Source organism: Oryzias melastigma, linkage group LG16 (assembly GCF_002922805.2).
Source record: "Oryzias melastigma strain HK-1 linkage group LG16, ASM292280v2, whole genome shotgun sequence".
NCBI lineage: Eukaryota > Metazoa > Chordata > Actinopteri > Beloniformes > Adrianichthyidae > Oryzias > Oryzias melastigma.
In genome coordinates, this window is record NC_050527.1 from 7146768 (window position 1) to 7165209 (window position 18442).

The 18442-nt window shown below is 38.6% G+C and overlaps 3 protein-coding genes across 7 annotated transcripts in view; 1 reads left to right on the forward strand and 2 right to left on the reverse strand.

The window, feature by feature from the left end:
• The first annotated feature begins 1041 nt into the window (after positions 1-1041).
• prpf31 (PRP31 pre-mRNA processing factor 31 homolog (yeast)) lies at positions 1042-5868 on the forward strand. Its single transcript, XM_024266980.2, has 14 exons — positions 1042-1205; positions 1487-1699; positions 1771-1831; positions 1912-1995; positions 2093-2190; positions 2367-2473; positions 2606-2775; positions 2897-3054; positions 3137-3226; positions 3292-3419; positions 4318-4390; positions 5361-5489; positions 5567-5665; positions 5739-5868. Exons 2-14 carry the CDS (start codon positions 1487-1489, stop codon positions 5850-5852), a joined length of 1524 nt encoding a protein of 507 aa, XP_024122748.1. The 5' UTR covers positions 1042-1205; the 3' UTR covers positions 5853-5868.
• A 755-nt stretch (positions 5869-6623) lies between these two features.
• Positions 6624-17306, reverse strand: cnot3a (CCR4-NOT transcription complex, subunit 3a). Of its 5 annotated transcripts, none has more exons than XM_024266975.2 (18): positions 16906-17043; positions 16275-16330; positions 16030-16097; positions 15880-15954; positions 15688-15777; positions 15346-15474; positions 15127-15222; positions 14821-15040; positions 14620-14750; positions 14383-14439; positions 13224-14139; positions 13029-13134; positions 11854-12004; positions 11055-11160; positions 10595-10793; positions 8964-9096; positions 8760-8885; positions 6624-7516 (listed from the first exon to the last, which is right to left on the reverse strand). In XM_024266975.2, exons 2-18 carry the CDS (start codon positions 16297-16299, stop codon positions 7418-7420), a joined length of 2727 nt encoding a protein of 908 aa, XP_024122743.1. In that variant the 5' UTR covers positions 16300-16330; positions 16906-17043; the 3' UTR covers positions 6624-7417. The 5 variants fall into 5 exon arrangements, with proteins under 5 accessions (XP_024122743.1, XP_024122742.1, XP_024122744.1 ...); XM_024266974.2 differs by having other exon boundaries at positions 16275-16345; XM_024266976.2 differs by having other exon boundaries at positions 16275-16345; positions 17011-17028.
• A 138-nt stretch (positions 17307-17444) lies between these two features.
• The window catches only part of tfpt (TCF3 (E2A) fusion partner), a 5071-nt gene continuing 4073 nt past the window's right edge, over positions 17445-18442 (reverse strand). The window contains exons 6-7 of the mRNA XM_024266981.2: positions 18227-18370; positions 17445-17912 (exon numbers count right to left, since the gene is read on the reverse strand). Of these exons, the coding sequence (XP_024122749.1) occupies positions 17838-17912; positions 18227-18370 (219 nt within the window). The 3' untranslated portion in view covers positions 17445-17837. The remainder of the gene's footprint in view (positions 17913-18226; positions 18371-18442) is intronic.

The following is an 18442-nucleotide window of genomic DNA, read 5'->3' on the forward strand; positions in this document are numbered from 1 at the left end:
TGGGTCCCTAGATTATATCACTTGGAAGGTATTTTTTAAAATATGCCCAATTGAAAGCAGAAGTCAATTACAGAATAAAAAATAAATAAATAGAACAAAACACAGTTGAAAAAAGAGGATAAACTTACAGAACGTATTCACGCAAAAAAGGGAAAACCCAATTTTATATTGTAATTTTATTTGATAAAATTGTCTTTTGAGCTTTAATTTGTTTTTATGTGCAAGATTTGCTTTTTCACGCACAAAAAAATAATGTTAACATCTATTCTTGATTTATGGTCTATGAAAACCAAAGTATACATTCATATAGCAGAGTCTAGTAGTAACTTGTAATCAAATCTTGATAAGGTGAAAAACACACTGTAGGTCAAAGCAAAAATGTCAGTTCTTAAATAGTTTGTGACCATTTGTTTTAGAAAGAATGATTTAAATTAAAGGTGTAATCGTTTTATTTCTGTGAAGTTGTTATATGCTGTTTTCGTATTTTAATGCTTTAATGCTTTTTAATTTAACAATAAATTATAAAGATTTTAAGTTCTTACTTTGTCTTATCACATTCGAACAGGTTTTTTTTAACAGATTATAGCTAGTAATTAATTTAATTGTTTTTGTTGCTGTGTTACTTCTCTTTCTGTTAAGTACATTTTTAAAAGGTCTGGTAAATAATATAAAATAAAAATACTATAAATACTTCTTTGAATACAAAACAAACTATAAAAATATCTTTAAAAATCTAATGCTCTGTAAATACACATTTTCTTAATTTACACTAAAGTCTTCCCTGCAGAGTTAATAGATCTTTAAATCCTCTTTCATTATTTGCCGCTTGAACTTGGTGATTGTAAATATCATTTTAAATAAATATATATTTGTGTTCGTCCTCCTAAAACTTTAATTAAAGAAAAAAATATGTGTTTTCTAAGGTGACGTGATAAAAGTAGCACATTAGCTTTGGAGCTTTAGAAAAAAGTCTTTATATTCTTTTTCTTGTCTCACTAGAAAAGGGCACAGTTACCCACAATGCAGTGCGAAACTCGTTACGTATTTATTCTGCGACAAACCACACAGATCGCAAGTGTTAATTGTAAACAGGAGCAAGAAGCCGTACAGTAGCATTGCCTGTATTTACTGTTATTAAACTCATTCTTGTCTAAAGTGAATTTTGATTTTTTTTTATCTGTTTTACTTCGTTTTGAAGGTGCAAGGTAAGTAATTATTATTTTACGCTTTTGAATGACGTTCGGGAAACGTTTGCTAACTTTAGCTAGCTAACAGAACAGAGTGACACCTGAATCACAGTTTTTTATTTATGTTTTTATTTCTTTATTTATTTTTATGGGATGTTTATTAAGTAACACTGTGAGACTTTCATTGGACATAGCATTAATACTTCCTTTTGAAAAAAACAATGAATACAAACTGCAGACTTGTCGGGTAAATGATGAAAGCTTGATAGCTGGATGAATTGATTTCTCTCTGGTTGCAGATGTCACTGGCTGACGAACTTCTGGCTGACCTGGAGGAAGCTGGAGATGAGGGGGAAGACGGTCTGTACCCGGAGGGGGAGGAGGGGGGCAGTGATGGAGAGGGGGTTACAGGGAGGACAGAAGGACTGGAAGATATTCCAGAGGAGATGGAGGTGGACTACAGCAAGACTGACAGCATTACGTCCATCGCCAAGCTCCGTAATAGCAAACAGGTATCCATTTATTTCTCATTTGAAGTCATATTTTCACCAAGTGCAGCCCCTTTTTAATTGCTTGTTTCCAGTTTTCAGATATAATGGAAAAAATATCTGGATATATCGGAAAACAGCGCAAAAATTCAGATGGTGAGTGTTTTTATTTTTAAAAATGTTCGTAAATGTACTTGTATTTCTGTTTTCCGTGTTGCTGACTTGTGTTCTTTCAGTTTCAGGACCAGTTGAGGCTGACCCAGAATACAGGCTGATCGTTGCAGCCAATAATCTTACAGTGGAAATTGACAATGAGCTCAGTGAGTTGGACTTTAATTGTGTGACAAAAGCTAATCAAGAAATTGTATTCTTTTTGTGTTCAACTGAAAAAGTGACGTGTGTCTCCTGTGTTTTCAGACATCATTCACAAGTTTACAAGGGACAAATACTCCAAGAGATTTCCAGAGCTGGAGTCTTTGGTTCCAGATTCTTTAGATTATATTCGCACAGTCAAGGTTTGTTGAAGGAGATGTTGAAGTTACCCGATGCCAATTTTTGTAATTTTTCTTTTGGAAGATGACTGGTTTGGGTAGTTGTATCAAAGCTAAATGCTTTATTCCATGTATCTACTTAGTTTAATTTTTTTCCTTTTTGTATCTAACCCTCCCCCTTTTTTGTACTTTCTATAAAGGAATTGGGAAATAACCTGGAGAAATGTAAAAACAACGAAACGCTGCAGCAAATCCTAACAAACGCCACCATTATGGTCGTCAGTGTCACTGCATCAACCACACAGGGGTGACTTTCTGTCTTTTTAAATTTTAGAATAGGGATACCTGTTTCTTATAAGTAAACTTTTGTTTTTATTTTTTATTCTCGTTGTCACTTTTTTATTTTATTTACACCTTGTATTTTTTTTTTTTCCTAAAGGTCATTGCTAACTGAAGATGAGCTGAAGCAGCTTGAGGAGGCTTGTGATATGGCTCTGGAGCTGAACCAGTCCAAACACAGGATATATGAATATGTAGAGTCCAGAATGTCCTTTATAGCTCCAAACCTGTCTATCATTGTGGGAGCATCAACTGCAGCAAAGATCATGGGTGAGGAAGTGAAACTCAGGGCTGGAAAACTTTAAACCTTTTTTTTTTTTTTTTTTGCTCACACTGCATTCGTTTCTGTTTTTCCTTATCTTTGAGTTTTCCTCTCTTTGTTTGGCTGAAGGCATTGCTGGAGGCCTAACAAACCTCTCAAAGATGCCGGCCTGTAACCTGATGCTGCTGGGAGCCCAAAGGAGAACTCTGTCAGGCTTCAGTAGCACGTCCCTGCTTCCTCACACAGGCTTCATCTACCACTGTGATGTTGTGCAGTCGTTGCCTCCTGTCAGTACATTTATTTACATTTTTCCAAATCTAATGTTAGTTTTTTTCTAAAGTATGCTCACTTTTCATCTTCCCCCCTCAGGACCTCAGGAGGAAGGCAGCTCGTCTGGTGGCTGCGAAATGCACTCTAGCTTCTCGAGTGGACAGTTTCCACGAGAGTCCAGATGGAAAGGTAAACCTCTCAAACTAAAGGAACACAAAAATATAATTTGTTATTCAACTGTTTTCTTATTGCAGGTTGGCTATGACCTAAAAGAAGAAATAGAGAGAAAGTTTGATAAATGGCAGGAACCTCCACCAGTGAAGCAGGTCAAACCACTGCCAGCCCCGCTGGACGGACAGAGGAAGAAGAGAGGAGGAAGAAGGTCAGCCACTCTCTAACTTGAGTTTTCTGTCCCGCAGGACGATTTTCAACTCCTACTTCTTCTCATAAATAAATGCAATTTGTAATTTGAACTCGAAGCATCATATTTCAAAAGATTCTGGTCTAAAAGGCACATTCTGATTTAACTCGAAGCATCATATTTCAAAAGATTCTGGTCTAAAAAGGAACATTCTGATTTAGTCAAATAATTTTAATCTGACAAAAATTATGTTTTTATTTCAACCAAGTGTAAAAGCATTAAAATTGTTTACTAAACTGTTTATTTACAGAATAAAACGATCAATTAAAGAATACTTGGCTTGATTAAGACCAGCAGATTTTATTTCTGGCTCAAACAATTAATTTCAATCTCTCAGCCATTTTTTTTAAAGTATGCAAGGTTGGTTAAAATACCTATAAATTCCTCAAACTTTCAGTATGCATAAATAAATACTCAATTAAAAACTATAGTGAGTTTTAAAATTTTTTAAAGGATTCGTCTTCTTTTATTTTGTTCTTAAACAGTTTTTTATTTATTTATTTTTGCAACCGTTTGTTTAAAATATGCGGGAATCGGAATTTGTCTTTTTATGGTAATATTGAAATTGTATTTTCTAACAACTAAGAACCTGCTCTAAAACGATTTGGATAAGCTTACTTATTTTTTTTTTGTTTGTTTTGTTAAATGATTGTTTACTTTAAGTATGTTTTGTACTGTTTCAAACTGCAGTTTTAGGTTGTTTTACAATCAAGTTTCATTTATTTTGCAGTCAAATACAAGTAATTGTGGCAAATACTCAGCTGATCATAGATGTAATGTTTTAGTGAAAATCTTGAAAATAAACATTGAATCTGAGTCGATGTTTTAAACCGACCCGACCTTTACGTCTGTTCTGTAGGTATCGGAAAATGAAAGAGCGTCTGGGGCTGACTGAGATCAGGAAACATGCCAACAGAATGACCTTTGCTGAGGTTTGTGGATTCTCTTTTAGCTTCACATTTACTTTAGATTTATTTCTAGCTGAATTATTTGACGACCAAATGTAAATAGTATTTCTGTTCATTAAAACTGTTGATGTTCTTGGATTGAAAGAACAAAATTCTGATTTTTCAGGGATAATTGCGATATATCCGATTGATTTTAGTTTATTGCAAGGAAGAGTTTGTGATATTTCCTATTGGCACTGAAACTTTGGTTCAGTATTTTGAAAGACTTAAGAAAATTTGTTCCAAACCATCAAAGTAATTGTATACTAGGGCTGCCACGATTAGTCGACTAATCGACTATTAAAATAGTCGCCAACTAATTTTTTTTTAATTTTTGAGTCAGTGAGACCAAAACTTTCTCTTTTGTGAAACATAGTTCCTTTGTTTTAGATGCCAATCTCGTTTGATTTAATCTTGTTTTAATACCATAAACTAAAGGACAGAAGCTGCACGATTCATTAAAAGTCTAGTAAACTATCATCTTAATCGTCTTTTTTTAGTTAGTTTAAGGCTAATGATGGTCAAGATGTGTGCTTTACATCTACTTTGCGCATGATCCGATTAGTCAACAAATTGGAAAAAATAATCTGTGATCAATTGACTATTAAAATAGTTATTTGTGGCAGCCCTATTGTATACCCATTTAGGATTTTTGGTCATTCATGTTTCTGTCAATAGAGTTAAGAGGAAAAAAAATAGAATTTAAATCCTAAAATACTATTTCGTTATTCAATTTGTAAATTGTAATTTTTAGAACATTTTTCAGTCAAAACTTTTAGTTGAAGAATTCCTGTTTTTGTTACTAGAAGTTTTGCCTTTTTTCTCTTTATAAAACAGTTTTCATAAATTGTAAAAGGATTATTCGTTGAAGTCTCTACTGGTCTTGCGGTTTAATCTTGCAGGAGTTGAGATTTCTAAGCTGAGGGTCTTTTGCATGTTTGGCTCCTTGTTGCAGATTGAAGATGACGCCTATCAGGAGGATCTGGGTTTCAGTTTGGGTCAGCTCGGTAAGAGCGGCAGCGGCAGAGTGAGGCAGGCTCAGGTCAACGAAGCCACCAAAGCAAGAATCTCCAAATCCCTGCAGGTGACGAGACTTTTCTAAAACCGTTTGTCTGGTTTATGATTTTGTCTAAAAAGTGTTTTTATTTTCTTCTGCAACAGAGAACACTGCAGAAGCAGAGCATGACGTACGGAGGGAAATCCACAGTGAGGGACCGTTCCTCAGGAACCAGCTCCAGTGTGGCGTTCACTCCCCTGCAGGTAACGTGTTTTAACGTGGACGTTTCCTTGTGCTGCACTCCTTCTGCTCCATCACTCGTCTCCTTTGCTGCAGGGGCTGGAGATTGTAAACCCACAAGCTGCAGAGAAGAAGGTGGCTGAAGCAAACCAGAAATACTTCTCCAACATGGCAGAGTTCCTCAAAGTCAAGAAGGAAGCGAAGAATTAAGTCCTCTTAAAGCAAAGATGTATCAGAATTTGTATGTGCTTCAACTGTTTGAATATTTCAATAAAATATAAAAAGTGTATGAGTGTTGGTCCTTATTCCATCACAACAGTTTCTAATTTCATAGAAGTATTTATTGAAATTTTACAATCCTTTCATAACCCCATGTTAGGACATTGCCCATGCAGAAACTGAGATGAGGGACAAAAAAAATGTAAATCCTAAAATGTAATTTAGGATTTTCTTCACTTTTGTGTTTAAAACCCCCCCAAAATGAAATGTATAAAAGGCAGATCTTAAACCCTTCAATGCATTTTATTTTTTTTTCTTTCCCCCCAAATATTCTGTAAAATAGTCACATCAACTGCAGTACATATCTTAAGTTTTCATAGCTGCTTAAATAAAGGGGAACACCGACTGTTCAAAATTCTTTTTTTACCAGATTCAGATCAGTCGTTCTGGTTTCCCTGGGTTACCTACGAACAGCCACAGCAGATTAGACATGTCTTACTCGACCGTATTATTATAAACCACCAAAAACTTGAGTATTCTGTAAACAGATGTATCAGTGTACATTCATGTCATTGCTTTGCTTAAATATTGTGGTAACAGGAATAAAACATGGGAAGCTGCCCGACTAAATTTCACTTTATATCGTGATGGTAGGTGTAGTTCAGAGGTGATCACTCCACTTTATGCTCTCTTAAGGATGAAAAAACAGGAAGTGGAGAAATATCTCAATCTAATTTACAAACTGATCAGGTATGCACAAACTTTAATGACATGTTCTTATTTAATCGGTTAAGTTAAAAACATTTTATTAGCAAAGAGAGGGAGTCAGAGACCAGTTCAATTGCATAGCAATTTAATCCATGTCCAATAAGGACTCTTTCCCTGTCACAGGGAGAGGCCCTGTGGTCACTCTCAATCATCTTTGAATCGACCAAGACAATATCAATAAAACTATTGATAACTCACTATATCTTCAATAGTGACCATATTCAACAGGCATCGTAGGGTCTTAAAAGAAGCCATTCCTACACACCATAACTAAATGTCCACTGTACATCCCCATTCTAATCCACCAAATTACAGTAAATACAAGATGGGCAGTTTGACAATTAAATCCAAGGGTTGTTTTTTTGTGTGTGTGTGTGTGTGTTTGTGTGTCATTTTTAGGTGGGTGACACAGAGAAACATGTTCAAACGGAAGAGAGAAAAAAAAAAAACAAAACATGAGAAACATGCATGGGGTAGGCTTTCCTAATGCCACATACTGAGTGTGCGCACAGACAGGCACAAATGCAGATCTTCAAGGAGAGCCCTCCCAGCTCATGCAGCACCGTGCGTTTGATCAGACCCATAGGGTCTGCTTCGTCAAAGGCAGAGCACGACACGAGGAGCAAGGGCTACGTGTTGAGATGCAGCCTATACAGACACCAGCCTCCGCGTCAGGAGAGGATTTCTACTACACATCACAATCTCTATCCACAGTTTGGAGTTCAGTCTCGGAATGTCAACAGCAGCATGTTTTTTTGTCTTTGTCCTTTTTTGCGTCCCTCTGTGCATCACTGTAGGTCTCGGTCTTCAAGGTACCTGTACTCAAAGGTGAATCCTTCCTTTTTCCTCTGGCCCCATTTTTCATAGTCGAAGTAAATGTAAGTGCCCTGGAATTACAAAGGGGGGAGAACCACTATTAGGGAACTGCAGCAGAATCACTCTGATCATCTTTTGATGCATTTTAAAAGCATCCCCAGTGCTCTATTAATTACGATTGTGCTGTTTTTAGTCAAAATTAAAAAACAAAAAAAGAATTGTGTCCTTTTCTAGAACATTAAGCCTTGATTCCACTGAGCGGTACGGTAAAGTTTAGAATCGACCAGGCAATTCAGGTGAGCGTTTCCTCTCAAAGTTTACCGTCACGGCACATTCAGGGTGAAGCTAAAAACAACAACAACCGAGGTCATCCAGCAGCTCATTTTTTTCCACTTGTCTTTTGGCCCTTTTTTTTGTCGTGATGACCAATTTCAACGTAAGCTCTGCACTACTTGGACCGTTCCATTTTTCTATGGACCAACAACCAACAGGAGTCGGCTCGGTCTGACTTAACGTGTCTATTTTATAATGGAAATGCTCAAAATACGCGGAGCAGGAAGCTACAAGCTTTTTCAAACTGCATTTTTTTCCATCTAATCCTGATTCACAGCAAAGGGAATAAAGAAATGCAATTTTAAGGTTAATTATTTTACAAATGTCCTCAGTTATCAGAAACACAATTTTCATCGTCTTTCTTTAAAGCACAAAGCTTCTGTTTTACTGAACACTAAGGTCGAGTGGACATGAAGTAAAATGTCTAATTGCTCTGGAAGAACCTCTGAAGCATCTCAGGTCCTTATATCAACATCCAGTAACATATAGAATTGATTTTAAGCAACTGCGGCTTCACAGTGTGAGACCCAAATACCTGTCAGATCTACTGGTGATCCACAAACCCAGCAGACCTTTAAGATCTGCAAGAACTAATCATTTCGTAGAAAGATAATCACTACAGCCACTAAAATATGCATGAAGACACGCATAAAAATAAAACATAAGCCATGACTTAATCTTCATTATTCTACAGGTGAGTAATCATGCTTTAACTATTTTAATTTGAACAAGTGTTTTTTTTTTCTTAAATCAATAGAAAAAGCTTTTATTCACCATATTTTAAATATTTGCTGATTGAAGCAACAGCTCTCCAAAAAAAAGTTCATTTTATGCCACGGAGAGGAGATTTTAGGAAGGATCTGAGGCGCTTCATATCACGGCAGTTAAACCACCCTAATTGATAACAAAACCTATTTCAGGTCGATGTCCCAGCACAAAATCGAAGCTTCAACGCTAATAGAAATGACGGAGAGGTCACACCTGCTCAAACTCATCCGTGATAGTCTTGGGCTCCTCGTGCCTCTGGAACCACATCATGTACTTTGTGTGAAATCTCCATGACTGCTTCTTTAGCGCCTTGGCAGACAGATACTGAGCCTTGGTTCCCTGAAAAGGGAAATGAATCGACTGAGCACACCAGTTGCAAAGAGGAGAGAGAACAACCAGCTGACAGAGAGCGTTTACCTCCAGGTAGTAGAAAATGAAGAAGAGCGTTTCTGTGGACAGTCTCTGGTAGAACTCTATGGAGTCAGAGTGGTGTGGAGGTACCTGATGGTGGTATGGCAAAGTGGGGCACGGGTTCCTCATAAGGTATTGCCTTTAGGAAACAGACCACAACATCAACACAAACTTATTTTTACATAAAAATTCTGTTTTCTGTATCAACGTAAAACATTTGCACAGCTATTCATTAGTAAATGTAAAAAATATTATCTTATGTGACTATTCAGTTCAGTACAATTTCATGAAAACCAAAAAATGTGTTTGTCAGAAAATAAAACTATTATTTACAAATGTATTAGAAAAGTGCTTCACAGTTTATTCTTAACTGAACTTCCTTTCAAGGTTGTGGTTATTTCTGTTTGATCAACTTTTTTTAACAACTTACTTTGATTTCCTTGAACTTTCCTATAATTTTATACAGCACTTTGTAAACTATCAGCTTCTCTGGTAGTTCATAACTTTATGAGCCACTGTTTCAGACAACCTTTAACTGGTTATAGTGACACCATGTGTTTTAAATATTAATTGCTCGCATCATATTGTATTTATATGAGGCTATGTATAATTCACTCTGTAATCCCTTAAAAACTGTATATTAAGGAACAATCTAACTCCCTGGATTTTAATACAGTTCAGACACTTGCTCACTACTTTTATTTTATTTTTTTAAAATATGACGTCACCCACTTGCTGTAAAAACCAAAAAAATATGAACATTTTACGAAGAATCCGCTGTGTTCCGATGGTGAAAACTTTGATAACTCACTAAAAATAATAACAATCTACGTACAATTATTCAAATGAAGAATTGGTCTAACCACAATCTAGTGAACATCAATGCCCACTGTTTTTCTTTTTTGAAGAGACTTCTGGGAAATCTTTGGAATCATAGATTCAAAACGGCAAACGCCCTAAATACCACACTAAGTAGTGAGTGAGTTTGGACACTTACTATTTCTGAATTTTGAGTTTTCGTAAAGTTATAGTTATTAGAAAATATTTTGTTCGTGTGAGTTTAACAAAACATTTTTTTACTTCGTAAACCAGAATCGAATGAATAAAAAACCTTTCAGATATGACTAAAAAAGTGGGATTCAGGAAGAAAAAGATCAAATTAAAGTAGAATATTTTCTACTTTTCTTTCTTAGTTTAGCAAAATCACAAAAGTAAACTGTCGGCACTGAAGCAGAAAGTATTGATGACAACTACTTGTTGCAATTATTAGCTACGCAAGACTGACGTTCTGTCATTGTAGCATTATTATGACAAAAGAACACGCTAATAATGCACCTAAATAACAAACCCTTAAAGGTAAGACAATGTTGGGTGGTCAGTAAAAAAATTGTATTAATTTTGTGAAACTCTGTAAAATAAAACAATGACTTTAAAAATCACCATTGTTTTGTTCTCAACTCTAGAAAGCGGAGTTGTCTGAGTTTGGCGTTGTGCCACCTGACAGTCGCTCAACCAGTATTTCTCCTCCAATCAAAAAACAAGATTTTACAGCAGGAGCTCTTCTAAAGATGGCGATGAGACTTTTGAACGAGCGTTTTGATCTGGTCATGTGACTTGGACAGCTGTCGGCCCCGTACCTGATCCTTTCAGAGTCGGAGGGGTGCGGCATGTGTGTCCACGCGGCCTCTTGCATCGCCTGTTGGTAGAGCTGGTCTTTTGGCAGGGGGGTTGGACCCAAAGGACAGACCCCTAGTGATGGGGGAATGCTGACCTCTGACACGGATGACTGAGGGGTGGAGGGGGTACCAGGAGCTGCAGATGAACTGGAGAAAATATCTGCAGCAAAAAGACGACGCCGGGTCAGACAAGACAACTTCATTCAGGGCAGATGTTGAACAGAGTCAAAATCTATTACCTAGCTGCTCCAATTTTTATGTCTGTAATACAAACCTGGGCTCACTGAATACAATTAAAAAATGAGTTCTTTTTAAATTCAAACTGTAGCTACTTTTACTACTAAGTTTGAGCCAATATGTAAAAGATGCAAACTCATGTTTCCTTAAAAATAGAACAGAATAATAATAAAAAACTCCTGACCGTTACGACTTCTGTCGGGCAGATGCAGGTTGGAAATCTCCTCCAGGCCTGATCCCAGAGCGGCTCTCTCAGCCATCGCCTTCAGAGAGCTGAGAGGCTCAGACGCCTGAGGAGAGATCGACATGGAGCTGATGTGAAAACACGACAAACATCAGCAGGAGGAAAGCTTGAGAATATTTTCATGATATTAAACAACTAAATGTTGATCAGTTGGTATTCACACTTCTATTTGTTTATCACAGCTATGTTTCCTGTGGTCTTGACAACTATATATATCCCTACACTAAAGTACAGTTTAGAGGGTCATCAACTTAAATTAACTGGACTTTTTGATTTTTTAACAGCTAATTGTTGTGTGTCTGCAACGTCTTTGGCTTTTTTTTTACTTTACATTTTTAAAACTTTTTTGTGAAACTACAAGGGGAAATATCAATCTCTTGTAATCTGAAAAAAAGAATTAAAAATGTTCACACCAGATGTGTAATTGTTAGCATGAAACATTACTGGATTGAGTTTTTGGTGGCCACTCAAAGGATCCATGTTTCCTTCAGGCCTTCCTCACTGCAGAGTCTGATGAGGACAACCACAGGACTGACTGAGGCCTCGTTACCGGCTAATGATCCTCACCTGTGTTTACCTTCAGTCATGTGTTGAGCCACTTAAAACAAAGAGCGACTGCTGAGAGGAGGCTCATAAAGGAGGGTCTTTTGCAGTGGAAAAAAGGCTTTGAATCAGTCTGACTAATGAAATATCACATATTAAGAGGCTGCTGCTGCACAAAGAGTTGAATCATGCTTACTTGGCTCACCTTCAGACCCTCTGAGGCCGGCGTGTAGGAGTGAGGCCCATTGAGGAGGCTGCCCCCGCCAGGTGTACTGTCTGAGAACGAGGGGGACGGAGAGCTGGGAGGCAGGGTTATGGAGCTGATTAAGCTGGGCCCGTTGTCCATGCTGTGTCAAACACAAGACATGTAAACCACAACTCTCGAGGTGCATTCACACCGAACACGATTCGCGCAACAAATTCCCATGGTCCGCCCCTATTTTGTCGCCGCCTGTCAAAAAATTTGTTCCCGAGTTTGACACTGCGGCCGCATGTGGGAGGAGCTACCAGCTTATGTTTTTAGGATGGTGGCTATAAGGAACGATGTCTGTGGATTTCTCACTTAGAGTGTCTGGAAGACACAGATGATGTTGAGAAATGACGTTTATTTATTGTGAAGAGTTCTAGAAAAACATCAGTAATCACATCTCCATGTTTGGGTTTATATGATCATCATTAAAACACTTTTACAGTACTGGGGACTGTGTCTGTGTGACAGCCGCTTTCCTGGTGTTTCTGTGTCACTGTGGCTGAGCTTGAAGGTTCACTGTCTCGTATTAACCTATTAACCCGAGGGGGAAAAAATAACATTAGTAGACCCTTTTCTTTTTAATGTCGGAGGTGGTCAGCCTCCGCACCCTGCAGTGGCTGTCTGTCTGCCAGCATGTTGAATGAGTGAGCTCAGCCGCAGGAATGAAAACCGGCAATCTGTCCAGCATGCACTACGCCTTTGCCCCAAACCAGCTGGATGAGCTCTGAGAACCTGCGGCTCCAGTGGGTTAAGGAAAAAGACAAAAGTTCTGGCCAAATGCGCTCTGGACTAGTATTCTACCTGCTGAATGAGTCACTGAAAACGTCACATGCCCAAAGCTGAGTTCCTGATTGGCAGATGCAATGCGGCAACCTGCCAAACTTCAGATATTTAAATTTTGACTCCACTGCACAATTAGCACCTTGTCGCTCAACCGAGCTGCGGCCAGACCTCAGCGCCGCACCCGTCGCTCAAATCGCGCCACAGGACTTTAGATTGCCTCAATTTGTGTCTGTACCATTGACTTAATATTGAAACTAGTCGCCGCGTGAATTGCGTTTGGTGTGATAGCACCTTTAGGGTTCAAGTCTGGTGGATTTTTTTTTTGGCAAATGACTTACGGCTGACTGGTTGAAGAACTGAGCGATGATGGTTGGCTGTTTTGTGACTGGCTGGGTGTGCTTAGAGCTGATTCTGTGGAGCTCTCTGCCACAACAGCACTGTAACCTGAGGGGAGGTCAGAGGAGGGGGAGGATGAGAGAACGTATTTTAATAAAAACAAATAAATTAATAAAGAAGTAGCCATATCGACTTACTTGTGCTTCCATTCTGCTTGGGTCCACTTGGTGGTCTAGCAGGAGCCGCATTCATGCCAACTACTCCAACGTTTCCTCCATTCCCTCCCATCATGCTCACAGCTCCAGCGGTAGAACTGGCAGAACTTGGGGGCACCTGAGAGGTACCGGAGGTCACACCCTGCCCAGAGACTAGACCCAGAATACTCCCACTCAAAGAGTTATGGGACGAGCTGGGACACGGCAGGCCGAGCCCCGTCCCAGCCCCATTGGTGGTGACTCCACTGGAGCCAGAAGTGGAGATGGAAGTGCTGCCCTCCACTGAATTACTAGACTGAGTGGTGCTGCTCAGACCCAAGCCCCCCGACGCTGCTGCCTGAGCGTAAGGGGCAGGTGTGGACCCAGAAATTAAGCCAGCCATCGTGCTTAAAGGAGTAGGGTGGCCACCCAAGCCTAAACTTGGCATTTGGTTGGCACTGCTGGTCCCTGTAATTCCACCTTTTCTTAAATCCAGCCCCAGTCCAAGTCCCAAACTGGATGTGGATGTAGGCCCAGCGGTAGACTGAGAGGTGGGAGCTGATGAGCTGAGTGTGTTGGGTGTCGGGAGGGAGGGGGCAGTGGATGTTGGGATGAGAGGGTTGCTGGGCGGGCTCGGGGTGTTGTTTGAAGGGATAGAAGGTTTGCTCTGAGATTGCTGCTGTTGTTGTGACTGGCTTAAGGACTGAGATTGCTGCTGCTGCTGCTGCTGCGTGGACTGATGCTGATGCTGCTGCACCGCACTGCTGAAGCTGCCGATTAGACTGCTGCTCGTGGGAACAGCGGTAATGCCTCCAACCACACTCGCCATGGACACGAGGGAGGAAGATGAAGAGGAGCCAGAGGTGGTGGAGGAAGAAAAAGACGATAGCAAGGATGGGGCGCCGTTCTTCACAGGTGACTGAAAATCAGAGTATCAGCAAAAGAAAAGAACAGTTCAAAAGAACATCTAAAAAAAGGCACACAGTACAAATACATCGTCAACTATAGAGCCCAAAATGTGCAGGAAATGGAACAAATAACACCAGAAGTCTCCAACCATGGTCCAGCAGAGACACTGCTTCATGTCGGTGCCTTGGACCATGGGTGAAGAGTGCTGCGCTACACTGTTCAGCTACCGACACAGCAAAGGAGAGCCTCTCACCTGACTAACTTCACTGTCTGTCGACCGTCCCCTCTTCTTATCGTCTTCTGAGTTCTCCTATAGGAGCAGATACTTTGATATAACAATCCACTTTTGAAATGTTGCAACAGCAGATTAGAAAGTGGATTAAACACAAGGTGGATTGCAGATCAGGTTAGCTAAAGAAATATTTGAGATGTGTTCTCCCCAGCAAACATTAAACACCTTGAATAAAGTTTTAAAAATCGAAGAACTTACAGTAGTGCAAGTAGCTGGGGATGGAGGGATGGGTGAAGAAGAGGTGGTAGAGGTGGGAGTGCTGCTAGAGGGCAGGTACACTTCATCTTCATTGCCTTGACCTGAAGGAGATGTTGCCACCAATGCTGCGGCTGCAAAGGAAGATTGTTATCATCAGATGAGGAGTCCCACACAAATAAAAGCATACAGTCAGTTACTTACGGATGTCTTCCAGGTCCAAGTCATCATACAAGAACTCATTCTCTTCAAAGTCTGGATCTTGGGAGGAATCGATGTAGTATTCCACATCGTCCTTGATTTTTTGGATGGCGTCCACGGGAACGGAGTCGTTGTCCAGCATTCGTAAAATCGTCTCCAACATGCGGATGTGAAATCTATGCCTCTCAATCAACCGCTTTAGCTCATCGATTCGATCTTGCTTCTAAAAGAGACAGAGTATGTGCACTTAAAATAATAATACAAATAATAAAATAGATTCACAGCAATAGCAGAAATGGAAGAACTTACTTCTTTATCCCCCTTCTTCTTTCGTGTTTGAACCGAGAGAGATTCCACCTCACTTTCAAACTGATCCACCTGCATGTTAAGAGTGTCTATTGTATTCTGTGGATGAAGAACGGGACAGAATTAGAGCATTTTAATGTACATGTCATGAATGTGTTTGATGTTAGTTTTAAAACAAATGTCTCAAAATTAGAACTTTTTAAAATAAGAGTTAAAAATTACTGTTAGCCATTGTCCAGTTTCCTCCTTCTCCCTCTGTGCAGGATCCACCTTCTGAGCGAGCCCCAAGCCTTCTTTAGAGTAGGCTTTTGTTTTTGTTTCACGTTCCACCACTTTGAATCGCTCCATTTGCTGATGAAAGATGACAAGTCTCAATTAAATTCATAATCCACATTTAAATTAAAAACTAACATATAAAGGATGTGGCTACTTAGAAAAACAACATTGCATAAAATGTTGTCTGTTAATCACCTGATGCATAGAAACTTTACTCATAATTCTGTAGTACTGTGTAAGAGAGTGTTTTAGATCAGCGCTGTGGATTAAAGATTTAAATAACCATACCGTCTCTATGAGTTTGCGATTCTCAACTAGCTGCCTTTTGTCTTTGATCTCATTCGAGGCCAGCCATGTTTTTATTTGATCTCTCAATCGCTGAAAGAACAATGGGGAAAATTTGTAATAAACTTCTTATAATAACACATTTAAGTCAACAAAGGTTTCATTAAACTGCACTTAAAGGAGAATTTTTCTTACCTGCAATTTTTTAATCTCTTTTTTGAGGTCCGCCTCGTATTTTTCCTTCTGATTCGCGTTGGCTGCATTGTGGAGCTGGAATACACAACAAAATTTTTGTGACAATGATGCAAGTTTCCATTAAAAAAGTATGAGATGACAGTTTCTTACCTTTTGCCAAATATCTTCAAACTGTTCTACACCTTCAGCTACTTTTTTTAAACATCTATCGATCTCACCTGCAGAGACAAACAATGTGCTCAAATATCTCTTAAATTCAAGCATCAGCAATGCATGAATTAATTGCATTTATCCTGTGACATCTTTGGAAAATAATAGATGGGAGATCTAGAATTTGTGAACGATGCCACTATCCTTATCCTGTGCAACATGAACAGTTTCAACAACAATGTTACCTTGAAGTTTTCTTTTGTCAGCCATGGCTTTGATTACGACAATGTCCACATTCCGTCTGTCAAAAAGTTAGCTTCATAAAGAAACACATATTGGTTTGTGTTTGCAATCATCAAGAGAATCTCTACACCAACTTGAACTCACTTAAACTGACGTTAACCCCATTTGATTGACTAGTTAGCAAAACACAATCGCTACATTTTAAACTTTCCACGCATATTTTGAATAATCAATGGTGTCTACAAATTATGAGCTTCAAAAATATTGCTAGCATTACAATATCAGCGACATGGTTATCAACAAAAACAGCCTGCTAGTAAGCTAATGTTAATGTTAGCTTGGAGCTAGCTCGACCACTTCGCTCGGTTGCAACCCCAGCCCGTGTCAAAACATTCGCTCCACACCACGTTTAGGGGTGTATTTCACAATCATGCATCATAACTCTAGGGCCCAGAGTAGCTTTAATAAAGTGGAAAAGAAAAACATAACATAAGCAGTTGTAATCGTCAATATGCTAGCTAATATGGCTAACTGACTGGCTAGCAGCTTAGCTAGCCAGCTAACCAAATTTAGAAAAAAGGGAAACTGGGTCAACACGACCAACTTAGATTTATACGTGTACACCACATTTACCTAGGGTATGGAATTTCGTATGTCTTTTTCAAATACAGGCAAAACTAGTTCCAAAAAGTCTTCTTTACTTCCCAAATGTGTTTTCTTTTCGACAAGCTCGCTCACTGTAATGTAGCTGAAGATGGACGGTAGCTAAGATCCCACCTCTGCATTTTGGTCCCGCCCCACAGCCGCTCCGAGCAATCTGATTGGACAAAAGTCACGCCTGTAACTGACAGAATCGCGCTGGAACAAAAATCAGCCATTGGCTCAGCAGTCAGATGAATTATGACTGCCTCTAATAGTAACAATGTCAGAAATGACACTCTTCTACATTTAAACGCTAAATCTAAGAGTTAAATTATACATTTGTTTACATTTTGACATGACTTTTCTCTGACTTGAGTTCTGATAAGTAAAACAGTCTCAGCAAACGTTGTTTTTGCTAAAGACAAATGTACAGTCATGCAAAAGTCATTGAGAAACCTAAAATAGGAGAGTTACAAACAATTATATTTCAAAATATAGTTTTTAAAGCTGCAATATAAACATGCAAGAGATACAAATAAAAACATTTATTAATAAATACAAAAAAACGTCACAAAAGAAATATGAAGAACGTCACTACGATGAATGTAAAAATCAATAATAATACCAAATGATATTTATTTGGAGTCTCTACTGTTATATTTGTTTTCTACTTTTTTTTACACTAGTCATAATTATTTGTTGCCATCAATTTTCACAATATAGTATAAAGGACAAAAATAGCATATGTAAAACATATTTCTGTCTGTATCCAATTAACCTGAAATCAGACTCGTTTCCATCTTTATAACAGTGCAAAGCCCAAATGAATGAAGCGTAACATTATTGACTCAAAATTTGAGATAACTGGACCCGCATCATTATTATAATGGCCATGGTTGTAGTTGTCATTCCCAGGAAGCTGATCAGTGAGACAGGGAAGCTGGGCTGGGCATTTCTCCAAACGGTGCCTCTGCAAATCCTGATATTTCTGGTTCAATCTGATAAAAAAAAAAAGAAAAGTATTTTTATTTAACAACTCTGAATGATGACAGTCTTAAATGATAAGAGTATTTAAGAGTATTTATGATTCAATTCTCAAGTCATTGCTACCTGCTGTTGTAAGTATGTACAACCTGAGATGCTCCCAGTAAATCCATTTATTATTGTTACCACCAATCATTATAAATCTATTTCTATTCTACTAGGTGAATAGAAATACTATGTTCTTGTACAAGGACTAGTAAAAGGTTAAACTCTCTTATCTTTTGAGTAAATTGGTTTATTGACCAAAATAAACCCTATTTTTGCTCACTTGTTGGTCTTTATCTTTCTCTTGCGGCTGAATTCGGTGCCTCTTCTTTCTTGGTCCAGCTCCATGACTTTCTGCCGTTGACACTCCGTTAAATTTTTCCTCCTCAGCTCCAACATCAGGGTCTAACTGAGTACCGCTCTCATCCTGAGGGAATTATTTGTAAAAAAAAAAAAGATAGATAGAAAATATTTAAACATAAACGTTACACAGTGTAGT